Consider the following 23434-nt stretch of genomic DNA (forward strand, 5'->3'; position numbering starts at 1 on the left):
CTCTGCTCTAATACGCACCAAGGCGTTGTGCTCGGAGCTGGGAAGAAACCGGGGAACAAAACAGAGGTGCTTCCACCGAGGTGCGTACTGGGGGCCACTGGAGCTCTCGGAGAGACACATGGCACAGTCTAGTGGAGTAGAATAGGCTGCCCAGGGAGGGTGAAGAAGAAGGGGCGTCCTGGGCAGACTCAAGAAACGAGAAAGCGTAGCCACTACCAAGTTTAAAATCCCGGATCCCAGTCTCTTCCGACGGCCTGGGTTGTCATTCCCCTCCCATTCCCACCCAAGTCCTTCCAAAGGTGGGAAGGGACGTGCATCGTGTCAAGTCCATTTTCCTCCACACCAGAGCGAAAATGCGTGGGACCTGAGTCGGAACCTCAGGCCACCGGGCTCAGGTCCCGCCGAGGGGCGGGTGGGCGTGGGTCCCGGTGACGCGAGGCAGGCCGGGGGCGGCTGGCAGGAGGTGACGCGCGCTGGGACCGTGCCGCAGCAGCCCACGTGTGCTGGAGATTTAAAAAGTTGGCAGCGCGCGGGGGCGGTCAGTTTGGTGGCCGGACCCCAGACGCCAAGGCACGGCCAGGGATCCAGGCGGAGCAGCGCAGGGTCCCCAGCAGCTAGCCGTCCGCAGGCTCCGAGATGCCGCTAGCAGCGAGCCGCCGCGCCCGGCCGCCCTCCGGACAGGTGGCCAGGGCGTCCCCGCTCCTGCTGCTGCTGCTGCTGCTCGCCTGCTGCGCGGGCGCCTGCCGAGGTAAGACGGCCCCGCGCCTCCCGGGCGTCCCAGCCGCCGTCCCGCCACTCGCGCTTCTCGCGCCTCCTCTCTGCTCCACTCACCGCTCTCTCTTCGTCCCCTTTCTCTCACCTTCGCTTGGCTTCTGGGACTTCACTTCCTTCTCCTCGTGCCGCGGGTTCCGCGGTTCTTGCCCTTGACAATGGGCACGGGTCGCCGACCCAGGGAAGCCAGCGGCGCGGGTGCGAGTGGCCCGGCTCGAGCGAGTTCCCCAGGCCCCGCGCTTGGGCGCCCAGCGGAGACCCTGCGCGGGGGACGCTGCGGTTGGTGGAGACTGGCAAGGCTCCCTCATACTCGGGATTTCTAGCCTCCGTGGCCCATGGGTAACGGGAATTAAAGTAGTGAACATTAAACTGCTTTCCCTTTGATTGCAGTTATTGCAGGGCTTGTTGGTGCAACAAAACGAGTGAGTTTGATACTTCATCTGCTGAGGCAATGCAAACTTGGAGAGCGCTCAGCCTCTTTAGCGAGTGAGCCTGTGTTCAGTTCAGATAATCTTGACCAGTGAAACAGGCCCCGTGCTAGCCCCTTAGAAGGGGAAAGAGTGCGCTCTGTGTCCTTTTAGGTTTTCAGGCACCTCATCACAGAAAGTTGGAGAGGCAAATGCGCAAGCCTGGCTTTCAAGCAGTGCTACAGCTAAAGCCAGTGAAGGCAGATGTGATTTGATAACAATAGGGACTTACTGAGTTTGGGTTAGAGGAAGAAATAGGAAAAGCAAGATCAGGGAGATAGGTCTGTAGCTTTGGAGACATGGCAGAACAGAGCGCAAACGTTCCAGCAGGGAGATCACGTTCCTACGTTCCCCAAAGGTTACAGGTTACCTGTCCGGGTACCTTGAGGGGACCATCATTCATGCCCCAAGCTCTGAGCCAGGGGGCCCTCCAGTGCCAGCCACTGCCCTGCTACATCCATGACTTCTCTAGTTTGGCAGCCGGTTCTCTTAGCTTCGCTCTGCTCTCCTGTCAGTGAGGTAAAGGTGGGCAGACTGTGTCAGGACGCAGGTGACTGAAAATCACAACTGCAGAGACCTTTTAGAGCCTGTAGCCCAGCCCTCAATTAGAGATGGAGATATGAAGGCTATTATTCTTTTCCTAATCTATTTATTTTTATTGGTCTCCTTTCATTGTTTTGATTTTCTCCTTTCCTGAAGCATTGGAGATGTGTGTGTGTGGTGGTGGGGGGGGGGGGGGGGTGTGTTCCCTACTGGAAAAGCAAGGTAATTTGGCTTTGAAATCTAAGCAATTAGAAGCTAACAGACCTAAACCTTTTCCACACAGCAGTAGTGCTATGTGGACTTACACAATGTAAATGTTTATCTTTTTCAATTTTAAATTTGTTATTGGTGAAATTAGGATGGTAATCTTTATCTACCTTCTTAAGGAAGTAGAATAGCATAGTTTGAAAAGTGACTTTGCTATATAAAGAAAATACACTTTCCATGCATGTAACATGCTATATGCTAGCAGTGATTTTTGCATCAGTGGGCGATAACAACTGCCTTTAGGGGAAAGGGGAGCAGATTTTCAGGCTGCTGGTGATTGAGCAGTAATTATGGAAGGCAGTAGCTGGTTCCTAAAAAAGATGAGTCTTGGATTTTCCTTCCAAAGGAGCATTTTTGCTGGCTGGCCAATCATTTCATAACTATCCCCAATATTTTTCAAGCAAAAGGACAAGATGCCTCCTTCACTACCCAGAACCCCCCTAGACTGCCCTTTTGTGTTTTCATTCCCCTTCAGACCTGCTGTTAATACTAAAAAACTAATTTTAGCTCTCTGAAAATGTGGTGGAAAGGGGAGAGGGTGAATATACAGTGTGATCTGCCCTAGTCATGAGTCCCTAAAGATGGCACTGGGGGGAAGCATGACGTATGTAAGCCAAACTTGGAGATAATCTACCAACATCAGTCATTATGCGAGATGCAACTGGATGTATCTAAAAACAACAAAACAAATGTCACAATGCCAGAGGAAAATAAAAGTGTCAACAAGTGCAGCATCTTTGGCAAAAAGTGAATTAGCAGAGCATACGATAGCAATGAGAGGATAAAGGGCCACCCACAGATGCCGTGGTTGGAAACAGTTTACTACTTAGAGAACATTATCAAAATAAAGAAAGAAATTTCCTATAAGAGGAACACATTTTGGATATCTGCAGCAATCTGTCATTTGATTTTGCCTGTGAAAAGAAGTGATCAACTGGCCCCTTGCTCATAGAATAATTCCTAACATCCAGTCACTAGTAATGATTTCTCAAGTCCCAACCCTATAATGAAGTATGTACCAGCAATGAGAAAAAGAAAATTGACACCACTTTTAGAATAATCAAGTCTTTCTTTCCCTTACACATTAGTGTATTTACAGATGTACAGGTTGTCTGTCTATATTATTTGCATCAAAGTGTACTGTATAAGGCTGATGATTTTAGAAAGAAGACTGGTGGTTTCACTTTACTAGACAGTACTGAAGTATAATATCTCAATGAAACATCAAAAATAGTACCATTTTTATGATGTAGACACTGGTGGCACTGTCTCTGAAAACATGGAAAGTCATCTAAGTACGGTACTGCTCTTTGATAGTATAAAGTCCACATCCAGGGTATCTTGGGAGGAAAATCACGTCAACTCTAGTTAACAAATAGACAAAAGGAAAAAATAATTTCCTCCTAACATTTGGGTTCAGACATAGGATATTGGTGGTTTTCTATAAATTATAGAAAAAATATTTTTTATTTTGGCTTCTCTGGCCTTTTTACCCTGAGACTGTGTTTACATGTTTTGTGGAAGGGCCACAAAGTGCCCCTTTTTAACGTCATATAAGTGCCTGGGGCTAAGTTAGGCATAACGGCAATTTCTAAGTGCCTCATGCAAGCTTGGGACGTGGCGGGAGACAAGCTCTCAGTGGTCTTGGTGAGATAGCGTGGCTGAATGCAGTGTACTTGCAGAAGCTTCCACGTTTACTTGGGTGGTGGGGGATGGTCAGGAGTATAAGAATATAAAATTGCATTTTTAAACAGGAATGCCCTGTTGAATAGAATCTCATTTAGTAAGATCACCAGGTACTTTATATGAAAATTTGAGAAGCACAGCTTTATCCCTTCCTGAAAATAGAATGAGCTCAGAGTATGATCCACCTGACAACTGTGACTTTGGGATATGTTTGTGGTAAAGTGAGAAATATATATTTGAGAAGTGAAGAGTGTTTACCTACCTTGAATAGTTGTCCAATGAGAGGAGATTCTCAAATAAGCCTTAAAAATGTTTAATGATAGATCAAATACATATCATTTTACTGTACAAAGAGCTTAACCCACCAAATTAAATTTAGGGACAAAATTTTTTATTAAACTAATTTTTTTTTGCTTATATACTGAAATGTATTTTTCCCTTTGTCCATAAAACACACGGACAAGTGTCCTTTAAGGTTTGTATTTTTTCTTCATCCAACTAAGGTAATAAGGAAAGCTTGCTTTTCCCTTTATATATATCTAGTTTGGAATACAAAACCTTTGACAATACAGACCTTGGCTATGAAGTGCTTCCAGTTAAGAATGAGAGACTGTATCAATACCAGAAGGCAGGAGGAAGGAAAGCTTGGATTTTAAAAAGGGCTTGGTGCTGTTATATACAGTACATACTGCATAGACATGTTTACAGGTTACCAAAATTATTTACTCTACACTTCCTCAAAATAGCATTTGAGATTTAGGTTCCATCAATGGTTAGTCCGGAAGACATAATCTGGATAATCTGCTATGAAATAATGAGGGATAAAAGTCAAATACTGGGGAACAAGGGATTAGAAAGTGAAAATGGTGGAAAAAGCCCATGCTAATTATCTTGACTTTTCATTTTTTTTTAAGATATAGGTACATATTTTGGATCAAAATGCTTCCAAATTTGAAAACTCAATAAAAATTAACACGTAAATGAATTAAATTCTGGTTAGCATTGCACTCATGCTGAAGTATAAATGATCTTGGGCAGAAGTAAAAATTTATTATCAAATATGAAACAAAATTTTGTAGTGCTGAATCTATTCCATCTGACCTTAATATTGGTTACATGTTTATTTTGCCTTCCAGATTGATGTTGGCCTGTCATCCTTAATTCAGCATAATATCATTAATACAATCTGGAGGTTTTACTTTTAAGCAAATAAATTATGTCATCATTGAAAAAGACTAGGAGAATTAGATCTGGTAAGCCTCCTGTAAGCAGGAGGGTTTTAAATTGCATTGTCCCTATATAACTATTTTAGTGGCTATATATATGTATTTTATAAAGGCATTTGTGTACACACTTATGACTTGGAATGAGTTTTCTACACTTATATCAGCTTATTGCATAAAATTCAGTCATGTACTTGCTCCTTGAACATCAAAACATAACATCAAAAGCCAAGGTACCCAAACGATATTAAGTCAAATATAGCATCTTGTCCATACACAAAACCCAATGTTTCAATGCCAGCAACTTAAAAATTCATCATGTTTATGAAGTTTGGTTTGTTTAGCTAGTTGTATGAATCATCAGGCTACTTTTAGAGCCACTTTTAAGAGAGACTATAAAATAATCATGACAACTATTACTGTTTCCACATTTATAGATTGTTTACTTAAAGTAACCTACTTGCCTTTCATTTCTGAATGATTGGTCTTAGAGGAAACAAAATGAAACTCCACCTGGGAATTTATGCTTCCTGCCTACCATATAGTCATCATTAAATAATGGCTTCAATTTTTATTTTCTTTCAGATTTTACTTAAAGTAATTCTTTTTTAAAAGACTTTCATTGCAATATAGTTTACATACCATAAAATTGACCTATTTTAAGTATATAATTCACTTATTTTTTTTAGTAGACTTAAGAGTTATGCAGCTATCACAGAAATACAATTTTGGAACATTTCCATTATTCCCAAAAGATCTGTTATGTCCATTTGCAATCAATCCCCATTCCTATCCCAAGCCTCAAGCATCCATTAATCTTTCTATCATTATAGATTTGCCTTTTCTGGACATTTCATACACGTGGAGTTATACAATATTTGGTGTTTTGCATCTGGCATATTTGACTTGGCATAATATTTCTGAGGTTCATGTTGTGGCATATATTGTTAGTTCATTCATTTTTATGGATGAATAGTATTGTATTGTGTGGATATACTACATTTTGTTTATTCACCAGTTCACGGACATTTGGATTGTTTCTACTTTTGGACTAGCATGAATAAATGCTGCCCTGAACATTCAGGTACAAGTTTTTAGTTAGACACAATAAGTAACTCATTCTTGAGAGTAATGTCTTTGTAATTTTATTAAGGTTAATTTAATAATTATGTCTCCTTATACTAAGTCAAATGCTGAAATATCTCATTGAAATATGTGGGCAGTCATGTACAGTGAAAAATGAAAAATAGCATCTGAAAAGGAATTATATAGAGAGATTTATTCATAATTTTGGAAGAAATACTATAAAATTAACAGGTGGATATAACTTTATTTTTAGGTGCTCCAATATTACCTCAAGGATTATGGCCAGAACAAGAACTACATTTGTGGAAAGAGGTAAGGAATTATTATCAGACAAATTAGTGGACATATTACTCTTCTTTGAAATTATCATGGTAAAATGAAATAATATAATTGAGCTTTCAGACAACTGTGATTTTACCAACATTCTGATACACTAATATTCAGAATTATTATTTGTATTAAGTAAAAGAAGGAAAGATTAAAAGAAAGAACATAATAAATGATAAAGAAATCAGAAATAAGTAGTAGTAATAGAGTAATTAAAATAAATGTGAATGTACTAAAATACACCACTTAAAAGACAGGGATTCTAAGATTGGATTTTTTAAAAAAAGATCCAGGCCGGGCGCGGTGGCTCACGCCTGTAATCCTAGCACTCTGGGAGGCCGAGGCGGGTGGATCGCTCAAGGTCAGGAGTTCGAGACCAGCCTGAGCAATGAGCGAGACCTCGTCTCTACTAAAAATAGAAAGAAATTATCTGGCCAACTAAAATATATATAGAAAAAAAAAAATTAGCCGGGCATGGTGGCGCATGCCTGCAGTCCCAGCTACTCGGGAGGCTGAGGCAGTAGGATTGCTTAAGCCCAGGCGTTTGAGGTTGCTGTGAGCTAGGCTGACGCCATGGCACTCACTCTAGCCTGGGCAACAAAGCGACACTCTGTCTCAAAAAAAAAAAAAAATAAATAAATAAAGATCCAGAAATATATTGTTTGTAAGAGTCACACTTAAAACAGAAAACAAACAAAACAAAAAAGACTAGGTATAAAAGGATGGAAAATAATATATCAAGCAAATATGACCTGAAAGAAAATTGGAGTAGCAGTCTGATAAAGGAGAATTCAAATGGACAAACCATCATAGATAAATAGTGATTTTATATGCTGATAAAAGGCAACAGAGCAAGAAGATACAGCCATCTCTAATATGCACCAACAATGCAACCTCAAAATTTCTTTAACAACTGATAGAACTTCAGAGAAAAGTAGGTCAATCAACAGTTGTATTAGAGATTTTATTACATCTCTCTCAAAAACTGATAGCTGAAGCAGACAACTCATAAGTAGATGTATCAAAGATCTAACCACACAGTTAATAAATCTGAGCTGTTAAAAATATTTTCTTAAACCTCACACTATTAGAACAGAAAGGAAGATTCCATAAGTTAGAAAAAAATCATTTCCAGTGTTTTCTAATTATGATGCAATAAAGTCAGAAATTAATAACAAAGGTATAACTTAAATGAATATCCCTTCTTTTTGAAAAATAAAGAACATTTTAGCCTCAGCAAGAGTGAGACCCCATCTCTACTAAAAATAGAAAGAAATTAGCTGAGCAACTAAAAAAAAAAAAAATAGAAAAAATTAGCTGGGCATGGTAGCTCGTGCCTGTAGTCCCAGCTGCTTGGGAGGCTGAGGCAGGAGCATCCCTTGAGCCCAGGAGTTTGAGGTTGCTGTGAGCTATGATGATGCCACAGCACTCTAGCAGGGGCAACAGAGCGAGACTCTGTCTCAGAAAAAAAGTAGCACTCAGAACCTAGAGTCATTAGCTGAGTAAAATGATCAAATGCTTACCCAAATGGAAAGTGGGCAAGCCGTGTTGCTGTGCCCTTCAAAGAAATGAGAACAAAGGCTGAAAAGCTTTGCAATTATCTCCTAATTTGATTAACTGGGTCTTTGAAAAAAATTCTGATGTTTTTATTCAGGTGATGTTGGTGTCCTGAGATTCAAGGGTTCTCTGTTTTGGGGCATGGACCCCTCACATAGCTGGGCAGCCTGGTCTATGGGTAAACAGCTTTCCCTGTGAGTGTATAATGTCCTCAGACACCTACACACCACACAAACTTCAGGAGAGCTACTTCTTCCAACCGTACTAAAGTACAGAAGATAACATTGGGAGGTGATTGCTCAAAAGTAAGCATTGCTCAAAGTCAGAGCTTTCAAAGGGTATCTTTTCAGCTTTCCCTTCTCAATTTACTTCTCTTTTTATTTTTTCCTGCAAGTTCAAGTTAACTTAATGAAAGAGTTTTTATCGAATACTTATTCTGAGCAAGTTAGATATGACATGGCCCCTGCCCTCACTGTGTGTGTGCGTGTGTGTGTTTGTGTGTGTGTGTGTGTTCATGATTCTTGGTTTGTATGGTGTGGAAGAGGGTCCATGTGGGTGGGCACGAGGGACGAGTGGAATAAAACAATTCCCCAAATAGTTGTGATATATAGAGAAGAAGAAAAGTTGTATGAGGATAAAAAAGAGGGAGATACAAGCTTATGCTTTTCCATAATATTTTATACCTTTGTTATTCTCTAAATTAGAGAATCATATATTTTAGGACATGTTCAACTTGGAAGCAATAAGGAGCTTGAGCAATTATGACTGAAAAGTATAATAATCTCCCCTTTTTAGTTTGGTGTGAGAATACAAATTAAACTCATCAACAAAAATCCTGGGACTCTGAGATGTTATGCCATAAACAGGACTCACCCTAAATCGTTCTAGACAGACAAGAATCGGTATCAATTTTTTCCAGTTCCATTTTAAAAGGCCAATAAAGAAATAAATGCCATAAACAACTCCAGACCTGCAGCTTAGTGCTTAAATTGTCAGCACAGTTTTTTTATGATTAACATAAATCTCTTGTTCTACAGTTTAAAGTCTCTCAAGTTTTCTTTTTAGGATAAAGTCTGAGAACAGCTAGCTGCTGACTGCTGTTCAGTAAACCTTCATTATAATCTAGAACTCTTTTCTCACACTGGTTCCGTGGTAGAGAACTGGTGGATTGCCTATGTTGTATGAAGGGTTTTTTCTGTATGCTGTTCATCACACTGTCGTTCTGTTAATTTAGGTGATATTAGATTCATGTGTCATAAAGAACCGCATGATAACCGAAGGTACTCCTCAATTTGAAGGTCATTCTGTAGTTAGGTCTCACATTTCTCAGGCTGAATAATACCCAATGTTTGAGGCATCTTTATATCCTGGATAATGCCTGTCAACTATCATTGGGTCGTATATTCCTGTGGCTGGGGGAAATCTTGGGGAAATCTCAATCCCACGACTTTATCAAGTTTTAGAGGCTCCTCTCTTCCAAATCCAGAGTCCTAAACTGTCATGGAATTTTGATTAATGTCACATAGGTAACTTGTCTTTGTAAAAATCTACCTTCTATTTTCTGCTATTTTTCTGTCCATTTCCAGGATGTAATCGACATTTTTATTTTCTACAGATAGAAGATGCTTGTTTGTCTTTTCTGTCTGTTGATTCCCAGCCTCAGGTAATTCCATTTGGAGCTGTTTTGTAATAATATAGGCATTTGTGTAGTATTGATATTCTCCATTTCTCCCTTTGGACCTTTATGTATTCATGAAAACGTGTCAGCATATTAGATATTATTACATCATCTGCAAGTAATAATACTGTGGGCTTGTGTTGTAGAGTGCTATGGCTTTCACCTCTAAATAAAATAGATTTGCAGATAATATTCACGTATTTTGGAAATTATAGAATGTCAAATTAAAATGCTAATTTCAAAATCAAATTCTGTGTTAAATTATAAATCAGAATCTATTGCTGTATTTGGAGGCGGCTAATGTCGTGTCCCCTAGCTGAGTTTGAAACCCATTGAGAGATGAATTTATGAGTCAGAGTTACAGAGGTCAAAGTATCGTCATTATAACTGAAAAATCAATTTGCGAATGTGGCTTTAGATCTGATGCCAAGTGTGTTTGCTAAAATTGCCCCCAAGCAAGTCTCAGACAGTGACTCCAGGCCTCCTGCCAGAGTCAGGTTCTCAGCCACAGGGCAGAGACAAGACAAGAACAGCTGGCCAGAGCTCTGGCTCCTTAAAAGCAAAGAGCTGAACTAAGCATGCCCAATTTCCTCCTCCCAGTTCGCCCATTAGACAGTTCACTCCCCCACCAATGGGAGAGTTAAGAGAGGGTTTGGGGGAGAGGCCAGGAGTGCGAGTCTAGCTCCTCTCCATGGAAACACAAGGACTGGGAAATCAGTGTGTTCTTCTTACATTGTCTTTACTGGACAGTGCTTGCTTCTGTCTGCAGCTCTACCTGTGAGTGCAGATAGAGCGGTTAGTCTTCCCGTCTTGCTTTCTTAATCCGTACACTAGTCTCCTGGACAGAGGAGGGCTCAGCAGAGACTCCCTGCTCTGTCTTTCAGAGCCATTGGCTGTGTGGCTGGGGCATACCTCCTATATAATCTGGCCGAGATGCCCAGGCTGTCCTTCACACAGTCCTTCCAGCATGTTCTCCTGGCTGACGTGGAGAAGTAGCCATGGGTAGTGCTGCATTTCTTCTGCCTCAACCCATTCCCCAGGCTGCAAAGGATCAGCAGCAGAAAAGTTAGAGGCATTAGATAGTAAAGCAAGACCAGGATCACAATAGATGATATTTTTGAACAATATTTCAAATTACTGAAGGAGAACTGACAAATACATAACATGAGATGGATATTAATCAGCATATAAGCTTTTGTTTTAGATTTAAAATTCAGGAACATCCTCAGAATCACTTTTATTTCTTCACTACTAGGAAGATGAATTTTAAAGCACTCATTTAAGCCCCCGCAAGATAAACGAATGTTTTATTGGATTTTAGTACCGTGCATCTTTTAAGAAGAGCTTGGTAAATTTACTGTTTGAGTCCTTTACATTTACAATGTAAACTGTAAAAACTTTGGTACATTTTTAAAACATCATTAATTTTCACATTAACTATTGTTTTATTATTTATGTGATTATCTGAAGAGTGCTTCAAAACATTTTTACCAAATAGAAAACAAAGGATCTTTAGGGTGCATAAGTTAAAAAAATAAAATATTCATAATTTCATATATGAAAAATCCTTAAAGAATAGTTGAAAATTAGATTCTTATAAAGAGGACCTGGAGAAAATGCATTTGTTTTGAAACTTTTTTAGTCAAAGTTCAATCTTACTGAACCTCATCTGGCTTAGAAATTATTTTCTAAAGAGAAACAACTCATATGTGTGAATTTGTTCTTCTCTGAGTTGAGATACATCTTTGACACATGACATCACTAGATATTTTCTTTTTATTGTTTTCTATTTTATAGCATTTCAAAACGGGCCATAAAGGATTTTAGTTCCAGAATTTTATGGGGTGACACCCTTAAGTATAACAAGTGAAAGGATGTATCAGTGTTCACACTCTGCTCTTCCTCTCATCCAACTCCCAACTGTAGGCTTAACCGGCAATACCAGTGTGTTACAGGAATACCTACAGGTCAAAGTCCTACCTCCTAGGCCACACTCTACCAACTCCTAGCCATGCATGGTACCGGGCAAGTGACAATCTCTTAGAACCTCACTTCCTCTGTACATGAGAATAACAATTCTCGTCCTGTATACCTCTTAGTTGTGTTTTAAGGACAGAATACAAATTATGCACAGTCACACATCACTTAATGATGGGGATACATTCTGAGAAATGTGTAGACAGGTGATTTCATCATTGTGCTAACACCATAGAGTGTACTTAGACAAACCTAGATAGTGTAGCCTACTGCACACCTAGTCTACATGGTGTAGCCTATTGCTCCTAGGCTATAAACCTGTACAGCATGATACTATAGTGAATACTGTAGGCAATTGTAGCATAATGGTAAGTATTTGTGTATCTAAACGTAGAAAAGGTACAGTAAAAGACAGTATAAAAAATAAAAAATTGTACACCTGTAAGGGCACTTACCGTGCAGGGAGCTTGCAAGACTGGAAGTTGCTCTGGGTGAGTCAGTGAGTGGTGAGTGAGCGTGAAGGCCTAGGACATTACTGTACACTACTGTAGACTTTATAAATACTGTACACTTAGGCTACTCTAAATTTATTTTCAAACTTTTTCTTTCTTAAATAATAAATTAACCTTAGCATGCTATAACTTTTTTACTTTATATACTTTTTAAGTTTTAAAAACTTTTTGACTGTTTTTTAATAACACTTGGCTTAAAACACACACATTGTATAGCTATACAAAAATATTTTCTTTCTTACATAAACTTCTTAAATTTTAAAAATATTTTATCTTTTTTACCTGTTAAACTTTTTTGTTAAAAACTAATATACAAACACACACATCAGCCTAGACCTAGACAGGGTCAGGATCATCTAGTTGTCACTACGTGGTAAGAATTTTTCAGCTCCATTATAATCGTATGGGAACCACCATCATGTAGGAGGTCTGTCGTCGGCTGCAGCACCATTATGTGGTGCGTGACTATGTGTGAAAGTGTTTCGTCATTTATTGAAGCACTGTGTAAGTATTGATAAACAATACTGGGACCTTACTGATAAATATTCCAACAATTTGCATGGCAAACAAACAGATGGAATGAAGAGAACAAAGCAGACCTCTGATGCTGGCAAGGATGCCCAGAGAAACTGTCATGGTGCCAGCTGGGTCCCCAACCACAACCAACCATGTCGAGCATGTACTTTTGTTCAAAGGATGAGAATATTCGTGGCCCTGAATAATTCTTTTCACATATCTTCTAAATGAAGAGTAAGTGCCACTGTAAATCAAATCCCAAGGACTTTGCTTACATTTACTCCTTCCAAGAACTCTGCAGTGATGTCATCCTTGATAGATGGCTGAAGAAACAGATTTAGAGAGGTCAGGTAACCGGCCCAAGGTAACACAGCTGTTGTGTAGAAGAACAGTAGAATGGGGAGTAGAAATGCAATTGGCACTGCTGTAGAGCGGCAGGCTGCCCGCCTCCATAGCCCGTGCTTTTAACCACTAATTATATTGTACCCCCCACACACTATTCAGCTCTTAATTACTTCCAAAATTCATTTAAGTAATCAATTGTTCATGGTACTAACTGTGCTAAATTCTGTGCAAAGCAGGTTTCGCCCCTACTTGTCTATTTGTGCTACTCCTTACCACACCCAGCTGGCTGCTAACCACAAGGAGCCCTGCCCCACTTCTGTGGTTGAATGCTTTGAAAAACCTGATCCTGGGGTGTGCAGTCAGCACCCTGGAAGGGTGGTACGCAGATTAGGTGCACCACGCATGGCTTCTTTCTCCTCCAATTCCCATTGTTTGCAAGCAGTTGCAGGGTTTCCAAATTAGCCAGTAATGAGTAATATTCACCAAGGCTCACAGCTTTGGCATGTAGATGCAGATTTTGCTACAAGCTAGCAAGAATAATCCCCTCTTTTGGCACTGCCACTGGTTACTCTCAGTCATAGAATTTCATAACATCTTAGCAAGTGCTGAGAACTATGTATCTAGACCACAGTGGGAGCTTTCATCAATGCATATATACAATACATATCTTTTTTTTTTTCTGGTTGGAAGGATGGTTTTACTTTTAGCTGCCAAGTTTTTGTTGTAAGAGAAACCAAGGGATTCCAACAGTTTTAATGGTCCACAAGAAGGATTCTTTTCTAGGTAGTTGGCATTTCCTTGTCCTCCTAACATTTTACGGTTATATCTGCTGTGCAAATATTGTTAAAGCAGAAGTGTAGCCTATATATCTTCTCATTTCCATTAGGCATCCAAAGTACTGGAGGAGCTTTGCTTTGTGCTTACGGGGATTCTGCTAAAGCCTCGGGTAAGGTTGAAATAGTATTTTGTTTGTGAGCAAAAAATTGCGCCCAAATTTTTGGAATTCCTCCTGGAAGAAAATATGCCCAATTTAGGAAGGATGCCAAGAGGAGCTAGAAGAGAATAAATTGATTTTGGGCAAGAAACAGATATTTCAGTTTCTCTTATAACTGAGAATTTAGGGTCATATTAATGGAATTTACAGTAATCTAATTGAGAGGGACATATGAGATACCTATAAAATGTGTTTCAGTCCGATGGAGAAATTTGAGGTCATGTTGGCTCTCTTTTTCACCCTGACTCATACTACATTGGAGAACAGCTGCATTTTTCTAAGCTGCTAAACATATCTTAGGGTTCAAAGGTTAGGACATTGTACTTTGTTAGAGAGTAGGACATTAAGAATGCAAAAAAAGTAAACTATTGTCAATGTCAGTTTGAAAATTATATTCTAACTTTTGTGTCTTGGTTTCTTACTAAAATTATTTGATTCTTTTGGGAGAATGTTTTATCCTGAAGTGAGGGTAGGTGGGAACTTGAAAAATAGCATCGTACCTACTTTTATCTTCTATATCTTATGGGTGAACTTATTTTTAAATTACCCTATTAAAGATAAGAGCCTCAGGTTTAGAATTAAATTTTTCATTTGCAATTCTAATTTAACCTGTGATCATTGGCACTCTGACTTCCATACCTTTCATATGCAATAGTTCAAAGAAAGAAACCTTGATAGTTTGAAAGCACAAATGTTTCCTGAAACTAAATAATCTGTGTTTACAATTATATATTTATCATGGTTCTTAATGGTGACATTTTCCAAAAACTTAATTGACTTTTTTCCTAATGAAGATAAAAGAAATGACAACAATATTTATCCATGATCTTCCTTTTGTATTAAAAGCAAATGAGAACAAAAGGAACAAAAAAAAGGGATTTTTTTTTTTAATTAAAAAATATTTTTTAGGCCGGGCGCAGTGGCTCACACCTGTAATCCTAGCACTCTGGGAGTCCGAGGCGGGTGGATTGCTCGAGGTCAGGAGTTCAAGACCAGCCTGAGCAAGAGCGAGACCCTGTCTCTACTAAAAATAGAAAGAAGTTATCTGGATAGCTAAAAATATAAAGAAAAAATTAGCCGGGCATGGTGGTGCATGCCTGTAGTCCCAGCTACTTGGGAGGCTGAGGCAGAAGGATGGCTTGAGCCCAGGAGTTTGAGGTTGCTGAGAGCTAGGCTGACGCCATGGCACTCAGTCTAGCCCGGGCAACAAAGTGAGACTCTGTCTCAAAAAAAAAAAAAAAAAAATTTTTAAAACATACATTTTTGGCAGGAGAGAAGAATAAAGAAAAGTTTGTGGAAGAAGCCAAAAACAATTCATAATATTATTTAGTGATAACCACTACAAATATTTTGATGTAATTCTTTTAGTCTTTTTTCCTGAATATTCCATCATGTGATCATATCATAATTTCCCATTCCACCACTGTTGAATATTTAGGATCTTTCCAATTTTTTACTCTTATGAATAATGTTGCAGTAAAGATCTTTGTTTACTTCTTTATTTATAAACAATATTTAATTCATTTCCCATTTATTTTTAGAGCAACAGATATTATATTTTATGTATAACATATGTGTCATGTATTTTTAAAAATATGATATTTTAGACTATTATAAAATTTTACATTATAGCATACATAGCATATAATATATAGTATAAAATTTATAGTACTTTGTTTATGCTATATAATATGTAGTATAATTTAATAGCATATTACATATAGTATAATGATATATATCTTTTCAATAGGAACAAGATGAAAAAGATAATACCAAAAGGGTAAGGTAATTTTCATAAATATATACATTAAAAAATAGTAAAAGAAACAACTAATGTTTTATAGTAAAACTCATTGCTTTTTTTTTTAAACAGTTCTTATTTCATTATTCGAAGACACAGAAGTTGGGCAATTCAAATGTTGTGGTAAGTTGTAGAATTGCTTCTTAGGAATCACTAGCATTTGTTTAAAAACAAAAACCCTGTTTTTGCAGTTTTCCTAATAAAGCTACATCAAAATTCAGATTTTTTACTTTAAAAGTTTACATGTAGATGAACAAATGGAATCCAATATTTATTATACATTTATTTTATATATCAATAACTGCATGTACATTCATTCATTCATTCATTAACAATTATTTACTGCGTACCTACTATGTGCTATGTGCCAGGCAGAATCCTAGGTACTAGAAATATAGCAATAAATACTACAGAAAATTAAAAAAAGAAATCTCTGCTCTCATGGAACTTACATTTTAAAGGTGCAAAAAAAGGCAAATAGGCAAAACATATTGTTTTAGATGACAATGGTTGCAAAGGAAAAATATTTTTATCCTAAGGCATTTTAAAAATTATTTTAAAAGATGTTTGTTAAAAATGTAATTAAATATGCCCAGAAATATCCTTTTCTAATCGTAATATCTCCTTATTAGTAATTACGCATTTAATGTGAGAATTTACTCTCTAAGATAGCCATAAACCAGCAACTTGAATTCAGTTCACTTCTAAAATCATGTGTTTTTGGTGGTAGTTTTTCATTTTGTGTGCATGGATTTAAAAAATGCTAACCAACATTCTTTGGTGTTTCAATCTACAATACTTAGTAATTAGTTATTGGACTATAATATTTGTGAGCTTGTGATTCACTACCATGAACACATTTAGGGAATGAGGATCATAGGGTATTTTAAACATGTGCATACCTGTGCAAAGGAAATTGGAATCTTAAACTCAGTTTTAAATATTTATCATATGGCATATTCATACATATGAGGACTTGGAAGTTAGATTATACTGGCTTACACCAAATACAAGTTGAATTGGTTAACAGATAAGCATTATATAGGGCTCAGCAGAATCCATTTGATAAATGGATTTAATATTAGAGACAAGGCTCAATTCAATCCATACCTTTAAAAAAATGCAACCGTATCAGGTAGCCAGCAACCTGTCCACGTGTGCTTTCCTTTTCTTCTGCTTGCCATCTTTACCTGTGAGAAAATGTATCTCAGCCACATTTTTCACTATCAACAGCACATTGTCATTTTTGTGTTCCCTGTTGTCTTGCTCCATGTGTTTCCATTTTAAATATATAATTTATAGGAGATTACTAGATGTGTGTATAGTATAATCTTCCAAATAAATACGTTAAAATGGAAAACTGCTACTCACAGCGTTGGTTTCATCTGACTCAAATCGTTTTGAGTAAGCCTAGAAGCAGACACACTGCTTTCTGCCCCTCAAAGATGCAGTGAGAGGTTTGATCTTCGCAGCTGACAATAGCACGGAGGCCCTCAAGAAAGTGCTTCAATATAATGGCAAAAATCCTCGCGTAGAGCGACCAAATTTTATTCCATCTCTTGGCTTATTCTCCACAGTTCTTTGAACTGCTAACAAAGGGCTCTCTTTGATACGTTAACTGAAAAAATGTAACAAGGTTCATAATTTGGAAAGGAGAGCCTCGTTTCTCATAGAGGGTCGCAGCCCACGGTGGCCATTCTGGCAGGCTGGAAAGCAGAGCCCCCGGCCTCAAGGCAGGAGCAGGTGCTTTGGGGCAGGGACAATGGGAACAGGAATTTATACTGAGCGAGATGGCCAACTATACGTATTTACTGGCTATAGGAGGAGTCTTGAATACTTACGAAAAGAAAAACGTGTGCCCATGCGGTTGTGCTTTATATAACCCTTTATGGGGGCCATTTGGTCAGGGGTTGGGGGCGGAGTTGGCACTTAGGATTTTATTTTTAGCTCACAGATTAAATCTTTAATTTTCTTTTTTCTCTGGGACAAGTAGAGTGGGTAAAAACAAATAGTCCGTCTTTATGCCGAGTGCTGAGAAGCCGTTGTGCTCATGTGTGTGTGTTCATGTCCTCTCAGTCGTCTGTTGTGCACCCGCTGCTGCAGCTCGTTCCTCAACTGAATGAGAGGAGGATGAAGAGATTCAAAGTGAACGTACGTAACACCCACTGCATTGCTTTGCCACACCGTGTGGGACAGCCCTTCTGTTCGTTCCTGGCTGGGGTGGTTTATAAAATACTCTTCAGGATAAGTCCACACGAACGCCCGGTGAGCCAATGTGAAGGCATCTGTTTGCAGAGCTGTCTTCACACTCAGGAAGGGAGAATTGTTCAAACTCCCCCCTCCCCATGTATGTCCGCTATAACTCAAGCTGGGATTATACTGTTTTGCAAAACCCATGACCCTCCCAGTGAGAGAACCTATTCTCTGGTTTAAGAAAGGACACTATAGTGTGTCTAGTTGTTAGGTGGGAATAGGAGAACAAATAAAGGACAGTTTACTCTCCCTCTGTATCAATTTTGGTAAATAGCTATTAGAGGATGGCAACAGTTTTTGCCAAGTCTTAAAATGTTGGTAAGAGTAAGACTCATGAAGTAGATCTATCAGACACTAAATATAGATATTTGTTTTCCACAATTAAGAAAAATATGACCTAAATCCAGTGTCTAGGTATAAGATGAATGTAACTGAGTTAACACATTATTAAGTAGGAATTGTGTAGTTTTTATTGTCATTTAAGGTGAATCCTAACTCTTTTAATGCTGAAAGTTTCTAGGTATTATTTTTAAGTAATACTTTACAGTGTTGTAATACATTATAACTTTCAGTCTTATCTCATTTTATTCTTTTGGGAATTTTGTTAGTATTAACACTTATACAAGTATTGTTATTCCCATTTTACAAAAGGGAAAACAACCCAGAATAGTTGAAGGAGTTCCCCAAGACCAAACTAGTAAGAGAGATTACAACAATGTCTTCTGAATTCTAGTCTAGGCACATATTTTTTTCACTATGCTCTTCCCTTTATAGATTAATCTTGGGTACTTTTATTATGTTATTGTTAATTATATATTTCATTACTAAAAGTTGAATTCAGGTCAAATTTTTACTTAATATCAATACCATATTTATTTTATTCTTCTTGAAGTGCTCCCAGAGTCTTTAAATACTTTTTAAATGCATACAGTTTAGCTGAATAAATTTCTCAAAATTTATTTTTATGGCCATTATTTCCTCCCTAAATTCTTCACATTTTTAAGCTAAGCTTCCATCAAAGATGACAGTATCCACTGCCAACTTTAAAGAGAAATGTAAGAGCAAATGTAGTAGCCCCTTAAAATTTTAGAATTTCCAGAATGAAAAAAAAAGTTGTCATCAAACTTCCTAGAAGTAATATATGCTTTGCTGAGTTAATTTTTACTTCCGAAAGTGTTTCCTTGACTTATGGATAGTATACAATGTCAACTTAAAGATCCAAGTTTCTTAAAGTATCAATAAAAAAACAAATATTAGTTTGACTACATTATTTCAGTGCCATTATTTACACAACCAAAGCTCAACACTCAGTATGGTAGCCAGCACTTTGTCTGAATTTTCTACTTTAAGTGACACCATCTATATTTCCAGACAACTAGCTGAAACTCTTAGTAGTATATCCTGTCAGATGAATGATAAATCTTAAAAGTATTTTGCAGCAAGTTAAGTTTCCTAGGAACCTAAGAAAGAAAAGAATGCAAGAGATTAATAAAAAACATTACAGTGTTAGTTTTGCTGGGCCTAAATCACCTAATTTTAAAATGTGTTTTTGATAGCGAAATATTTTGAATTCTTGAAGAAAATGAGTTTTTGGATCGTAGTGCATTCAAACACTTTTCTTGAATCTTTCTTGGTAGACATCTTCCACTTCCATCCCCACATCTTTGGCTTATCTCTGCCTCTGAAATTCTTTTCTATACTGCTCTGTGTCCAGGGATAAGATTTAACAGCTACCTGTACGTTTTGGGGTTTGCATTTGAAAGGTTTGAATATTCTGTACATTTTAATTTATATTTTGCCTGTTTCCTTTTTCTCTTTAATGTACTATAAATGAGAACTTATAGGCATGTAAACATTCAGTTTATATGAGAGCCTTTTTATTTTTTAAATTTTTGAAAAACTTTTTTTGGATATTTTTATTGATATAGTTGAACATATTTTGGGGGTACAGGTGATATTTTGATATATGTATACAATATGTGTACACTTTTAAATTCTAATTTTTCAATCTTCAGTAATTTGGGGGTTAAAGATGAAAATTAAGTATAAATATTGAGAATTTAAGATATATTTGTTGTAAATTAAGCATTTCAGAATTTAAATAAATATCAGAGACATTTCTTAGACTTTAAGAAGACGATTGTATTTATATTATGGGACAGTTGAGAAAACATCTTGGCTGATAAATTTCATGGTGGTTGCCATCCTGATAATACTTTTATGATATGGGTAATTGTTAATGAAAATAGGAAACTACAAGCCAGTTTTATGGAAACCATAAATTGTTCAATATTTTTTCATGAAGTTTAAAATGAAATACTTAATAAAAGAAACACTGCAAGATATCCATTATCAATAACTGGTTTGTTTCTATCTGGCATTTTTAAATTACCATTCTGTATATATAATTATATTAGGAAAATCTATTTTAAAGTTGTATTGTGAATATAGTTTACCAATATTGTCCCTCAATTTCAATCTATATTTCTATAGAAATACTGTATATTTTTTAGCTTTGACACAATTCAATTTGATATTTGTCCCTGTTCATGACACACAATATGTATTTTAAAGAAATTGTTTCATTCTAACAAAATGTCCAAAGGAGATTTTAAATATACTTAATTATGAAATGTTTGTCATTTCTCTTTCAACTCATTAATGAATACACATACAACTGACAAAATATCTGAAAGGAGAATCTGTAACATTGATAAAGAAATTATTTTTAAATATATTATTCTGATGATATTGCTAGTTGTTGAAAATTTTTGGATATAAATACAAAGATTCTCTAATCAAGTCCTTGATTCACTTTTTGTTTAGTTATGACAGTTGAAAGTAACTTTGACCTTCACTATACTCTCAAGAAGAATTTGCACTTACTTTTAGCGCTATTTGATTTGTTATGCCCTCCTTTTCTCTTCCAGGAAGAATTCCAAACTCCTTTTGCAAGTCGAGGATACTTTTTATTCAGGGTATGCACGTACTGAATTTGTTTTAAAATCAATCAATATCAGAATTGAAAAATACTTTGTACATTTATTTAATTAACTCATAGGTTTTAATTAAGTTTTGAAGTTTATTTATAGATAGTTGACGTCAGGTGTTACAGTCTGACATTCACTTCTGTGACCACCTTATTGCTTCAACATCATTCAACACCACAGCATCTTGGATGTCTTCTCTGATCCACTACTCACATTTGTAAATACCCCAAATGACATTCACCTATTTGACAGTTTAATTCCATGACATTACATGTATAGGAAATAAGTGTCTTAAAGATACATTATTCCTTACGTTATAAAGAATCATTTACTAAATTTTTGATTCAGTAGATTGGAAGAGTGATGACATTTTCACAAGTTCTTAAAAGAATCAACTAAATGAAGGCTATAAGTAGACAAAATTTTGCGATTGCTTTTCTGATTTTGTATGTCCACATTGTCTATAAACTGTGAGTTTCTTTTTAGGCAGCTATAGTTTATAAAATATTTGGATCCTTAATATATTACTAGAAAATTTTAATTCATTCAGTGACTATTTATTGAACTTCTACTGGGTGCTGGGCAGTGTACCAAGCGCTGGGAATATAAAGACAGATAGGTTTCCATTCCTACACTCTAGGAGTTTATAGCCTAATAGAGAATATAGATAAGTAAATAAATATAAAGTACTGTGTTAAATGCACCTTCAGTCTAGGGGCTGTGGTTTCCAAAAGAAAAGCATTTAACTCAAGCTGGAGAATGGAGGAGGTACAGAGAAGACTTCATGGGCTGAATCCTGCAGAATCAACAGGAATTGTTTGATGAAATATTTAGCTAAGAAATATCAACTTTACTTTAAAGGCAAAAGGCTCTGTGGTTATATTTGCATTTTGGGAATTAATTCTAACAGCAAATTGGAGAACAGATTTAAGGATGGAACTAGACTGATAGCAGGAAGAAGTAATGCTAAACAACTCCTGACTTCAGTAAGTTAATTTTAGTTTGTATCACATTAAAATTGAGAACACTTGTTTTAAAATTTTGGTACCATCAAGGAAATAAGCAATATCAAATACTATCTAATTCATTGTGGTTCTTGGAAACTTTAGCAGCACCTCAGAATTTGTTAGAAATAACAAATTTTAGTTCAGACTTATTAAATCAGAAAACTCCAGCTATGGAGTCCAGCAGTCTGTGTTGTAAAAATTCCTCAAGGTGAGTCTGTGATTCTGATACACATTTGGAAACACTCCTCTAGACCATTGGTCTGTTTCTATGAATATTAACTTCTATCTTTAGTTACACTGATTTAGTTCTAACTTATTATTTAATATTTTTCAGCCACGCAATGGAAGAAGGTCAGCAGGTTTCATTTAAAATGGTATGTGTTGAATAAATAAATAAAAATAAAATGGTATATGTTTCATAATTCAACCCAGATTGAAATTTTCTGTTATTTTCAAATATTCACAAATTAAACTATGTTCAATATATTTCTGTTATTTGATTGCATACATGCACTAATATCCTATATAAATACTACAATTATTGGGCTCTGTGAGGGCTTTATATGATGGAAAATACCAATATTTTAGGGCTAGATTTGCTTTGCCCATGTTGTGTATTCCTCAGGTTATGCCACAATAGTAATCATCATAATTGATTTTGTAGATGTTGATCTCATCATTTATTGTGCAAGTATCAGGGATTGAATTCTTACTGTGGCAATCGGTGTCTACCATAATGGGCCAAGATGTACAGACTGAATGTATGTCTGTCTTCCAAATTACCATACTCAGAGATTCTTTATAAAAGCCTGTGATTTACCTGTTTCTAGAGAATTAAGAAAATGTGGAAAGACATGACAGCGTGACTTCTTGGGTACTCCCAAGGTTTCCACCTCAATGCTGGGCATACAGTGGAATCTTAGTAGCTGTTGACTGGCCCCACATCTTTAATAAATATGTTAATCTGAATCTTATTAGATTATAAATTTTGAAATCCAACCCAAATGCAGATGGATAAATTTTTAGCACAGAATTAAAAGTATATTCTACTAACTTTGTGTAATCCTAAATCCAGATTCTGTGCTAAACATATTTTTGCAGATACATCATTCATTTCATTTATCTCCACCCTTAAATATATTTAGCTTAAGAATGTTAAAATTCTTAATATTTTCTGGAAGAAAAACCAAAATGTACCATTTCTAACTAAAGAAGATATCAATGCCAAAAATTACACGATATCTAGGAAAAAAAGATTAAACACAGCATCTTACAATTTAGGGGGTTCTGTCAAAGTCATATTCATTGGAAAATTGAAGGCCTTAAACTAAGCAAGAAAGAATTGATGAATCAAGGATTTAACTCTGGCCGAGCATAGTGGTGGCTCACACCTGTAATCCTAGCACTCTGGGAAGCTGAGACAGGAGGATGGCT

The 23434-nt window shown here is 37.0% G+C and overlaps 1 protein-coding gene across 1 annotated transcript; it reads left to right on the plus strand.

Moving 5' to 3' along the window:
- The first annotated feature begins 636 nt into the window (after positions 1-636).
- On the plus strand, positions 637-22370 carry NMU (neuromedin U). The gene is made up of 9 exons (XM_069456994.1): positions 637-748; positions 6297-6355; positions 9543-9590; positions 13842-13901; positions 15700-15729; positions 15823-15873; positions 17827-17901; positions 20934-20981; positions 22335-22370. Exons 1-9 carry the CDS (start codon positions 637-639, stop codon positions 22368-22370), a joined length of 519 nt encoding a protein of 172 aa, XP_069313095.1.
- The last annotated feature ends 1064 nt before the right edge of the window (positions 22371-23434 follow it).

This window comes from Eulemur rufifrons, chromosome 24 (assembly GCF_041146395.1).
Source record: "Eulemur rufifrons isolate Redbay chromosome 24, OSU_ERuf_1, whole genome shotgun sequence".
NCBI classification, from domain to species: domain Eukaryota; kingdom Metazoa; phylum Chordata; class Mammalia; order Primates; family Lemuridae; genus Eulemur; species Eulemur rufifrons.